The sequence below is a fragment of the Thamnophis sirtalis genome, unplaced genomic scaffold (assembly GCF_051295495.1).
Source record: "Thamnophis sirtalis isolate CommonGarterSnake01/CBP01778 unplaced genomic scaffold, rThaSir2_p1.2 scaffold_9, whole genome shotgun sequence".
Lineage (NCBI taxonomy): Eukaryota > Metazoa > Chordata > Lepidosauria > Squamata > Natricidae > Thamnophis > Thamnophis sirtalis.
In genome coordinates this window covers 25,612,115-25,624,674 of record NW_028261389.1, presented here as the reverse complement: position 1 = coordinate 25,624,674, position 12,560 = coordinate 25,612,115, and the positions used below count along the sequence as shown (strand labels likewise).

The 12,560-nt window shown below is 38.8% G+C and overlaps 2 protein-coding genes across 2 annotated transcripts in view; one reads left to right on the top strand and one right to left on the bottom strand.

Annotated features, from left to right (window-relative positions):
- The window catches only part of TIMP3 (TIMP metallopeptidase inhibitor 3), a 36,342-nt gene extending 26,820 nt beyond the window's left edge, over nt 1–9,522 (bottom strand). The window contains exon 1 of the mRNA XM_014066857.2: nt 9,089–9,522. Within this exon, the coding sequence (XP_013922332.1) occupies nt 9,089–9,212 (124 nt within the window). The 5' untranslated portion in view covers nt 9,213–9,522. The remainder of the gene's footprint in view (nt 1–9,088) is intronic.
- The window catches only part of SYN3 (synapsin III), a 197,091-nt gene that overhangs the window by 82,111 nt on the left and 102,420 nt on the right, over nt 1–12,560 (top strand). The gene's annotated exons all lie outside the window — the stretch shown is intronic.

Below are 12,560 nucleotides of genomic sequence, written 5' to 3'. Positions count from 1 at the left end.
GTTTTTAGTCAGAGGCAAAAAGATTAGTATTTATTATAATTTACCAGAAAGAGAGCAAGGAAAGGACTTTCCGGATGTATATTTTGCTTTCCCATATAAAATGACAAAAACAAACACAATGAAGGTCACAGCTTAGTAATGTATTTTCAGTATTATCTCATTCAGGAAAACAAGAGAGAAACAAAAATATTTTGTTTATAAGAGACAATTACCTTCACAGAAGTTTTCTTGGCCATGTCCTCTCTTTTTGTTCAGACATCTTGTTCCATAGTTCAACACAGAACATAGAATGTTCCTATAGTCACTGTCATACAGATTTAGAACATAAAACTGTAGGACTGGAAGAGACCTCGGAGATCTTCTAGTCCAGCCCCCTGCTCAAGGCAGGATCATATGGTTTACGTGTTTTATATTCAGGCTAACCTATACTATATCATAATTTTTTTATCCCCTTAATTCTGTGTGTGCATCATAATATTTAAGAAAGAAAGAAAAAAATAAAAAGAGGGAATACAGCTACTCAATTGATATTCATCATGCTAGCTAGCCTAGCATAAGGATAAGCTATTTCTATTCTACAGTAAGCAACAAGAGCCAGTTTGGTCTAAGCATGCAGAGTACAGCACAGGTAGTCCTCATCTTATGACCACAATTGATCCCAAAATTTCTGTTGCTAAGTAAGACTTTTGTTAATGGGTTTTGCCCCATTTTATGACTTTTCTTCCCACAGTTGTTAAATGAATCACTGTGGTTGTTAAGTTAGTAATATGGTTGTTAAGTGAATCTGGCTTTCCCATTGACTATGCCTGTCAGAAGATGGTGAAGGGTGATCACATTGCAACATAAACATGAATCAGTTGCCAAGCAACTGAATTTTGATCATGTGACCATGGGTATGCTGCGAAAGTCATATGTGTGAAAATCAGTCATAAGTCACTTTTTTAGTGCTGTTGTAATTTTGAATAGTCACTAAATGAACTGTTGTAAGTTGAGGACCACCTGCATTGTAGCATAGCACAATCAGATAGAGAGATATTACAATTTCCTAAGCAGTACATTTATCTATATATTAGTATTCCAACCTGTTTATCTTGTAGAGTTGCGTATGCTTCAACAATTATTCAAAAGTGCTTCAGACCCAGTGGTGGGATTCCAAATTTTTTCCTACCGGTTCAGTGAGAGAGTGCTTTGCACGCATGCATGGCACTCAAAGACCTCCTTCAGTGTCAACACTGGTGAGCTGTTTTTTAGCTCAGCTGAGGCGCTGCAATCCACTCTGCCACACAAATCAGCTGAGGGAATATAGGACAGGGAACGATGGGAACCAGTGGTGGGTTTCAAATTTTTTTAGAACCTCTTCTGTAGGTGTGGCCTGCTTTGTGGGAGTGGCTTGCCGGCCATGTGACTGGGTGGGAGTGGCTTGCTCGCCATGTGACTGGGTGGGCGTGGCTTGGCAGTCATGTGATTGGGTGAGCATGGCCAACTTGTAAAATGTGGTAAAACTCACTTAACAATGCTCTTGCCTAGCAACCAAAATGTTGGCTCAGAAACTCTGGCATTTGAAGCACGCAAGTCTTAAAGCTGCACCCCCCTTTAGGAAAAAAAAAACCCAGGGGTGTTCAAACTTGACAGCTTTAAGACTTGTGGACTTCAACTCCCAGAATTCCTCCTCCAATCATGTTGGCTCAGGAACTCTGGCACTGAAGCACGCAAGTCTTAAAGCTGTCAAGTTACAAGACCATTGCACTCCTAACCCTTTAAAAAAACAGGGGTGTTCAAACTTGACAGCTTTAAGACTTGTGGACTTCAACTCCCAGAATTCCTCCTCTCACTCTTCATCTTGATGATGTGTGGACGGGCGGGGGGAGGGAGCTGGAACCGGTTCTAAACGGCACTGTAGATATGTGGAACCTCTTCTATAGAAGTTAGAACTGGCAGGAACCCACCCCTGATGGGAACGCAAGGGCAGGGCCAATCAGAGGTGGTATTTGCCGGTTCTTTGAACTACTCAAAATTTCCACTACTGAACCAGCTGAATACAACTTCAGACTTTGTTATACATTCAGGTAGCCTGACTTTCTGAGTCTGAAGTTATTGCTTTTTAAAAAATCCATGGTTTTAAGTTAGTGCAATTCTTAAAGCAGCAATACCTTTTTATCAAATTCATATGCCCACCCCAACTCACTAAAGGTGACTTGAGGCAACATACAATAAAGAAATAAAACAATCAGACTTGCATTAAAAATTTAACTTTTTCAGAAAGATGCAGCAATGCAAGATTTATAGACCTTCTTCCACAATATGTTCTACTATAATCACAAATGTAACATAATTTACTCCACTGATGAGCCACCCTACTCATCTGATTTGTTTCAATGTTTTAAAAATAATAATTCTAATTGTAATGTAACTTCTGAAGAAATATTTTATATAACTTCAACTTATCCTTCAGGCTTCAACTTCCCCTTCCTAAAGTCCCTAAAACTTGGCTAGCTTAGTAGGAGTTCCATTTCTTGGGTTAATTCTGCTGCGTTGTTATTAAGATTTCAAGGGGTTTGCATGCAACCAATTCATATGATGCAGCTGCTCTCTCAGGTGACCACAGAATAAACGAATACAATAAAAGCACAGAAGAATTAGTCTTCATCCCAAAGCTCCTTACTGCTAGTAATGGCTTTTATAGTTTAGGGAGTTTACAGTTCTGTAGAGAAGCAAAATTAACCAATATGCATCCTGAAATAAACTACATGTGCAAAATCAAAAATTCCATGAGAGAAATGAGAATCTGGAATTTCAACTTAGCATCTTGCAAATACCGGTAGATAGGAAAACCCTTAGCAATCTAGAACAAGGGTTCCCAACGCCTGGTTCATGGATCAGCACCCTGCCAGAAACAGCTCCGTGCAAACAAGCAAAGCCCATCTGTGGGATGCAGGCAGCACACAAAACCACGCCCCCTCTGGTCCACAGAAAAACCTCTCTCCACAGAACCGGTCCCTGATGCTAGTTGGGGGCCACTGAACTAGATACTCTAATGAAAGAATGGAAAAACTAGGAGGAGTTTGGGACAATTTTCTTTACAGTGATTTTACATTGAATAGGAGTCATACTTCAAGCTAAGCTATAATTTATTAAACCTTATTTGACTGAATAAACCACAATTTGTTGAGTTTAAATTGCTATACCAGAAAATGTCATTGGATTCATGTAGCATTCTAAGCCCAAATCAAACAAACCATATTATAGGCTAGTTCAGGGGTACCAAATTCAAAGCTCTGATTCTGCCCATAGGGTGCTTGGATGTGGCAGGCCTCCCGAGCTCATTTTTTGCTGGCAGAGAGTTGCAGGAGGCTGGTGCAGCTGAAAATGGAGTTTGGGAATCTGTTTTCACTGGCAGAGCGCTCAAGCCACCACAGGCGCTCCTCACATGAGTGACATCGAGCTGGCCACGCCCCCCCCCCACCCGAGGTCAAACATAATCCTGATGTGACCTTCAATGAAATAGAGTTTCACACCCTGGGTTAGTACAAAGCATGATCTGAGCAACTGTAACAAATAAAGGATATTAGATAACAGTTTAAAATCACTCTGTGTCACTGTATAGAAGAAATAGGAGGTGATTGTTATCATTGGTTCTCACTTGAGGAAGTGAGCATGTATTTCTTTATGTTAATCATGTTGCTATCACAGCACTATGACAGCCAATAGGATAAACATTCCTTATTCTCATGCTTCTTCTTGTCAATAACTAACTAGTGTACTCCAGATTTGTGACGGTTGGTATAGATATCTACATCCCCACCCTGATGCTGTGTAAATAGGATCCAACTAATTTTTATGCATTTGCACAAAATACTTTCATCTTTGAGTTCTTCCAGTAAAAAAGACTTGGCAGTGGTCCTATCTTTATTTAGATAAATAAATTCAAGGATAGGATGGCACAATAAAAGTAATAAATAAAAAATAAGTAATGCAAATAGGAGTAATGAATGATGGCGCACTAAGTAGACAAATTTGAGCAAACAGTTTCTTTCAAGTTCAGGCATTTCTTTCCGTTGTTTTTGAAATCATAATGGCATTTCCTTTAAAATAAAATACAGCAAATCCTTTTCAAGGATTCTATTTTGCCATTGTATTTAATTGCAAAGAGAACTATGAATAGATCTGTTCTGGCAACCTTGTCTGAAGCATCAACCCCTTGGGGCACTGACTCCTCCCTTTAAGACATGTATTTTGTCAGAGTTGAAGAGCTATAAAAAGTTACTTGTTTTGTAAACCAGCATGCAGTTTAGTCTGCTTTAAATAAAGTATCAAACTGCAACAAGTCTCCATGGAAACATGTAACCTTCATCAGCTAGAAATTTGGATCAGCTTCTTCCCCTTTTGATTTTAGAAAAGAATGGCAGTGTTTACTAAAGAGGTGCTGGCAGGGCTGGTGGCTTAAGGAAGACCTTGCTTTTTCACAACTTTGTACTCCACAAAATGAGGAATCAAAAATAACCACTCATTAGAAATTCTGCTGCTGCTGCTGCTGCTGCTTAATATATTGCTCTATGAAGGATAAATTAAGATCCAGTTTCCTCTCTAATTCCATATGTAAATAAGATTTGAAAACTAACATTTCAAAATAAAATATAGTATAGCGAAAACTATGGTACCAAATAAACAAATCCATCTGTTGATGATTTATTGACATCATACCAAAATAATAAGCTATGCAGCTTTTTTTGAACACCATTTTTGTAGTCTTACAAAGTACCTCCAGCTCACAGCACAACAATTTGCTGGCAAAATATTCAATTTTCAGTAGTGCAATTTTTATCAGGTGTGTGTGTGTGTGTGTGTGTGTGTGTGTGTGTGTGTGTGTTGCTAAAACAGGTGGCCTGGGTCACACGTGTGAACACACAGCACTATGCTTTAATTTGTCCCTCCAAACCAGGGATATCCCAAAGACCCAGAATCCAAGTTATATATATTTTAAAAAAAGATTGTGAGGCCTGGCTTACTTCAAGTGATGACAATACTAGGTGATTAGGATAATTTGTTACTGGTTTGGGATTCAGTTCTTTAGCTGCTTTGCTTAATGCACTAAATTTAAAATCAGTATAGGTCATTATAACATTTTAGGCAATATACAATTATCTCCTATTTGTTGGTTTAAAAGGCAGTAAGATTGGTAAAAAAAATCTATAAACTAAGTCAAGAACAGGGCTGTCAAACTCACGGGCCAGATGTGCACTGCCCATGCTCGGTTTAGCAAAGGGGAGGCATGTCACTTGATGACACCATGATGATGTGAGTTTGACTCCCCTGATCTAGAATTAAACTATTTATACCAATTTGGCATGTGAAAAAAGTGGCCCTATACCTTACTGCCTTAGTATTCCTATGCATTCACACTAGATACAAACTGTCTATAATTTTCAGTTTAGAAACAACTTTATAAACTGGATTCACATATGTCATAATGTGATTTGTTTGATTTTGTATTAATACACAAGCATGACTAAGGCTATAGCAGTTTAACAAGTTCAACACGTCACAGTATGTGTAGCAAACATTAACCACAGAAAAATCACATAATTTAGTACAGTATGAAAAAAAACAGGATGAGAATTTAAGATTCAAGTGGAAGTTCAGAAACAATGTTATGCCCTCAGTAACTTTCAAGTCATTTCAATTCATGTTCAGAGACATCCATGTTTTTTTTCTCCAAAATGATGAAAACAGTCATGCCAACGTGACACTAACTCAGCCCCTTTCATATATGTGTAATGTCACAATGCATATAGAAAAGGGGCAGAGTTTGCATCACATCCATTGAATACTGCTTTTATCATTTGATTCTTTCATGGACACTTCTTACATTACTCATTTTTATATTTTATATTTTTCTCTTCCACACTTCCCAGTAGAATAGATCTTGTGTCTTTTTAGCTTCCACCTTTACTGGCTATGAAAACTAGCAGAGTGGGGAATTCATAGCCATAACATTTAGAAATCAAAAGATCATACATTGTCACATATTAGGGGCATGTGGGGAATTTTCTGGTAGAGACACACAAATTGGCATTTGTGTTTTCAAGAAAAGGCCAGCTGCCTTTTGGCAGTGGATTCTGAATTGACATGCCTACTCCTACAGAGCAAATAAAGCCCAGTAATAAAAGTCCTTTAAAGGACTTTGAACTTCTCCTTCACCCTTGTGCATCTTCTGATATAACATCATTGAAAGAATATTGTAGTCTAATATTACTCAAGTAAAACTGCAACTCTCAGAATTATTTCAGTATATAAGATTTTATCCGTTTTCAGCAGCAACAGAATACTTAAACTAGACATGAATAAGGGTCCTTTTCTAGGCTCTTTAAATCTCAATTTAGAAACAAACAAACAAACCTTTCGATGGGAGTTGCCGAGTAACTATTTTGGAAACCAAAAGTTAACTAATCCACACACATAAAGTAGCAATGAAATGTTAAGTAATAAAAATATCTACAAAATACTTCCATATAGGCAGCAGATTGAAAAGAAGGGTTACCATTAATTTTTAGGTGCATCAGAGGCTTCCAGTCTATAGCATAGTTTTGATTTTATATTCATTTCAGGGGTCAAAACTTTATTTACCTGAAAACTGCTACCTTCATGCTTGCTTCATTCCTAGTCCATGAAAATGCTACCACCCATATGTTTTTCTCTGTAGTTTGTTCTGCATGCCATGCATGCCATTTACTTCCCACGTGGTTTATGGTTTAAGCTTGCAAAGATTTCACTAGCATGGGAACAAACTGAGATGGCTGGATTCCAAATATTCTGGAAGGTTTTTACACCAATATGAAACTAGCACAACTTTGGGGTTAGGAAATTGTATTCTTTATAAAGAACTATGGTGCTGGAGAAGACTCCTGAGAGTCCCTTGGACTGCAAGATGATCAAACTGGCCAGTCCTAGAGTAGATCAACCCTGACTACTCTTTAGAAGGCCAGATGAAACTTAAATACTTTGGCCACCTAATGAGAAGAAAGGACTCACTGGAGAAGAACCTAATGCTGGGAAAAATTGAGGGCAAAAGAAGAAGGGGATGACAGAGAATGAGGTGGCTGGATGGAGACACCGAAGATGTTGGTGTGAGCTTAAATGGACTCCAGAGGATGGTAGAGGACAGGAAGGCCTGGAGGAACATTGTCCATGGGTTTGGACGTGACTTTGCAACTAACAACAATAATAAAGACTGCATAACTACCTGAATTTAGAATTAACCATTCTTAAAGCAATCCTACCTGTTGCTACTGTTTACTAGAAATTGAAGCAAAGCTCCTATATTCTTTGCAACAATATGACTCTGTGGAGTTTGCAGACAGTGTCACTGGCTCTACAGGCCTCAAAGCATCACTATTCTGTTTCTGGTATCTTTCCATAGATAGGCATTGTTTAGAATATATCTTCCTTTCTCTCCCATGAGAGCTACCATAGCAACAAACAACTATGATTCACCAACTATTGGAAAAAATCCTAGTTTCAAACATTCTCACATGTTAATCTTTTCCCTACCACACTACAGGCATAATGGCAACTTTACCTTTAGAAATATTGTTAGCAATTGCTTTGATTTTATTTTGGGGAAAAATAAGACAAATGTATACAACAAGTACTGAAAATATGAGTGGAATAAACATGAGACCAATATATTTTACTTCCTATAGAGTGGTAATAAGGGGATTCTTTCAGGGTATCCATTTGCTCAGGAAAATGATTGACATTTTTGTATTGTTCCCTTGGTCAGCTAAAGAAAGCACAGATTGGCATGAAATGTTCTTTCGGGGTACGGAAGTCATCAGGTCAGCTTCAAAGTGATTTGTGGGGAATGGAAACCTTGTAGTTTGCAAATGCTCATAAAAATTAAAAATGAATAAATTATTTCCAGTATTATATGCCTGACAGGCAACTATCAAATTAAAAGGTTAAAACTGGCAAAAACTTTCAGCTGAGACCACTCAGTAACCAAAACATATTGCAAGGAAAGAGTTAATAACATGAAATAATTTGGGGTGAGAAGGGAGATCAATAGATGGGTTTAATGCTCAGTGATCTTGAAACCGACCATAACAGATTTTAAAAACTATTTATCTGTTAGATATATATATCTTGCCTTTGGGAGAAGAACTGCAAGGTACTGTAGGAAGTACTGTAGGAAGCACTTCCTTATGTTTTCCCACAGAAATATCGTATAAGATAGGATAAAGCTGAGAAAAAAAAGCAACTGAACCAAAGTCAGTGGCAGAAGAGAGCTTCTACTTGAAGCTGGTTCTCCCAATCGTCTACCATTTAACCACTATAAAATACTATCTGGATAACTAGTTACTGTGCTAAAAAAATATCATCCCCCATGTATGTATATGTGTATGTATGTATGTATATATATATATAGACATATGCATGTAAGTTAGACATACAAACAGAGGAATCATGCTTAAGTAAATTTCAGATTCTTTTCCTTATTTAATCTATAACCTGCAGGTAAATACACTGGGTGGAGCAGTAGTATTAGCACATAACTTTAGCCTATGCAACACTATTCAGACGTAATATCCCCTGAAAACAACCGGGCAAGCTTCCAACTATTGACATTCTAGGACTGAAGTGGTGTTAAAACTCATTTTTTCTAGTTTTTGCCCCCCCAGAAAAATCTGCCCTGACTTCACAAAAGTTAATGTGCTGCGTTACAGAACTTTCCAGCTACCATTAACCATAATGCCACTGTCACAAAGTAGGTGTGCCATTCATATACGTGCAGAAGGACAGGACCCAGTGCAAACAATTCGGATTTGTAAGGCTGGTCGTTAACTATTTTGCAAAGCAACCCCAAAGCACGGCGAGGGAACAAGTCATTTGGCCAGTGTTCTCGCTGTTTTAAATTCAATACTGTGTTTAAATCTAATCCGTCCTGGACTGGAACTGTGTAAACCCTCCGACAAATTTCATGCCTGTGTTACAAACGAGAACTCAGGGCTCTAGAAAATCTGGCCATCGGGAATACGCTGCTAACAGAGGCTGCCGGGCGCAGTTACCGAGAGAGTAACGCCACACTCACCAATATCTGAGTTACAGAAGGCATCCTGGGGATGAACTGGGACGCAGGTACAAGCTTCGACCATCAGCTCAGTCAGGCTCCAGCTGCAGAGCAGCAAGAAAACATTCAGCACCCGCCCTGACATATTGGGTCGCGACTGCTGTTACAGGAGTACCGTTCTTCCCCTGCTCCTCGGTCTCCACCCACGTGGAGAATAGTTAAGAAGTAGAGGGAGATGCTGTTTAGAAAGAAAGAAAGAAAAATGTAGTTGCAATTCTGCTTCGTCCGGACGCTCCTTCCCGTGTTTGGCGAGGCGAGGCGAGCGAGTTCTCAACTGCAGCAAGACTTTTTTTGCGCGCGGTTCCGCTCCTATTAAAAGTGCAGCCTCGACTTTCCTCTCCGCGCGTTTGACGCTCCCCAGCCACTCTCGCGCGCGCCTCTGCGTTCTTTGGCGGCTGCAGGGAATTATAGCCTTGAGCGCGCCCCACACGGCTATTGGGGTGCCGCCTCCCGGACCAATCGGAGCCCCGCATTACCTCATTCCTCAGGAAAGGGGAGAGGCTACCAAAAAAAAAAAAACCCACCCTGGTTGGAGGCGGGGTCCTACCAAGGGATTCAGTTCCATATAGGGAATAATCTGTATTCTCTGTATTCTCCGTATGTGGCAGTTGGGGCTAACAAGCAGGATTTCTGTTGACAGTTACTAAAGGGGAACAGGAAGGACAAGTAGAGACTAGACTATGGCACGGATGAAGAAGAACGTTAGAAGGAAGCTTTGATAAACATGCAGGAGAAGGAAACCAGTAACTGCTGGTCCTGTTGGCTATTTTTTTTTAATCTATACATTCAAATTTTAATTATTTCCCAACTTCACAGCAGTTTACACTTTCAAATATGTCCATGCAGATTTTGGTCTAAAAAGTCACCACATAAAATGAAAAAAAAAAGAGGGAGGGAGAAAGAATAGTCATATCAGATAGTCAAGTGCTATTCATCTGTAGAGCTGAAAAGTCTGAAAGGCATTTTGGTCCTTGTTGATAGTGTTTTATTGTATATCCTGAATGGAAAAGCTTGAATGGAATCAGATTGGAAAATAGTTGGTTTCTCAGCTGAGCTAAAGGATGGCTCCTTACTAAGAAGGTTGAATGAAAAGCAATGCCTTCACTCCATGTCTTTAGTTTAAATGAAGTAAAATAAGAATACTTTAATAAATGAAATAGGAATACTCCTTGAAGTAAACTTTTTTGTTACCTGTATTTCTTCCACTGCACAATCACCAGCATTCACTACATATTCCCTGCCAATGATGGACAAGTTCTTAAAAACACCATGAAAGAACTTCCTGTTTTTGTCTCTTCAATCAGATCCTGGCTGTCCTTTTCATTTTAGTCAAATAAAATGCCCACCAAAAAATTCCTTCAATTTGGAGAAAAGTTGGAAGTCACATAGTACCAAATCTGAATGGTGGAGCAGAGATTCAAGGTGGTGAGATTCAAATTTTCGAGTCCCTCTTGACTGGCTCATGCAGTCTGCCATTATCATGTTAAAGAAAAATCCTTTTTATGCTTCCTGTTTCAAAGTTTTGAAGGTTGCAGTGTGGCATTCTTGACTTGGTGGTAGCATCATTTTCCCGAAAAATAAAACTACCTGCATCCCCCCCCCCCAAAAAAAAAAGTGATCATAAGTGGTCTTGCCAAAACCTAGGTTTTGACTTTGTAAAACCTTGTGATGATATTTTACGGACTAGCATTTCATTTCTGGTAATAATAATGATCTTGAGTTTTATTGTCTGTCATGTTGCTGCAAAGAAATTTCTTACCTTCAATCTCATCGCATGACACAATTTGCCTGCAAATTTCAATTCCATCTATGTGCAAGAAATCAATTGCAGAACACTTCTGACATTGAAAAATGTTAGTAATGTGATCCTCTGACAAACCAATCTTAACAGTAATTTCCCTTTGACTAATCTGTTCATCCATTTTTCTCATGTGAAACTAATTGGCTATTGTCAGATTGTCACGGGTTGATTACACAAACCATTACACAATTTTTACATCTTTTGGTCCAACAACAATATTACCATAAGCTGTCATTGACCCACAGTCGGTCATCAGTTTCAATTGGAGAGATTGAAACTGCAATCAAAAATCTATTATGTATATTCCATAAAGCTCAACTGATGAATTTTCTCTGCAGGCTTTCATTTCACAAACAACAGCAACACAAACTTTCTTACAACAACTTCATACTAACTGAAATGAAAGGACACAAAGAACCCATCCAACATTCTAGCTGCTAAGTACAGGTAATCCTTGTCTTACAATAGTTCATTTAGTGACTGTTTGAAGTTACAACAGCACTGAAAAAAGTGACATGATCATTTTTCACACTTACAACCAGTAAGGCATTCCCATGGTCACATGATCAAAATTTATTGGCAACTGACTCGGGGGAAACCACATTCACTTAACAATTGCAGGTATTCACTTAACAATCATGGCAAGAGAGGTTGTAAAATGGGGCTTACTATACAAATGTCTCACTTAGGAATAGAAATTTTGGGCTTAACTGTGGTTGTAAATCGAGGACTATGTATACTGCCATGAGTTGGTGACTTGTAACATTGGAGGCATTATTTTTCATACAACCTTTGGGTGTACATATACAGTAGTTAGAGAATTCTTATGTTGTACATACTAGTACTATATAGGAAGTCTGCCTTCTCTGTCTCACTACTGGAAAACAATTTGAGGTTGCCGTCATCTGATCCCATCTGTCTGAGAATGGTTTTTCTGTTCTTGTCTATTTTTTATTTTTTTTATTTATTTTTATTTATTTATTTCCTCAAGCATGCATTAGATAACATATAACATATATAAGTATACACAAGATTTTGAATACATGAAATGGAGCATTAGGACAGGGACCATAGGCACGTTGGTGTGCTTATGCACACCCCTTACAGACCTCTTAGGAATGGGGGTGAGGTCGACAGTAGACAGTCTAAGGTTAAAGTTTTGGGGGGTTTGGGGAAGAAACCACAGAGTCAGGTAGAGCATTCCAGGCATTGACCACTCTGTTGCTGAAGTCGTATTTTCTGCAATCGAGTTTGCAGTGGTTTACCTTGAGTTTGAAATGAACATCCCAGAAGTGCAATGGTGGTTTCTGGATGAGAAATAACTTCCCCAAGAATTGAAGTGATAAATGTAGGGCTGTAATGACAATTTCAGAAATCAATCCCCCCCCCCCACTGAAATAGAGAAAAGCGCCTGTGACTGGAATTATTAGGGATAAAACTGCAGCCATTAGTGATTGAAGCCCATAATTTTATTCCCAGTGTCCATTGTTCTACTTTCGACAGCCACATTTCAGTCTTAAGGTTGGGTTTTGTTTTGTTTTCCTCACGTCCAGTAGCAGGAGCTGCCAGTCCAATCCAAAAAGCCTGTGCTATTACCAAACAGCTGCCCTTGGGAAGCTTGATTGTTGATAA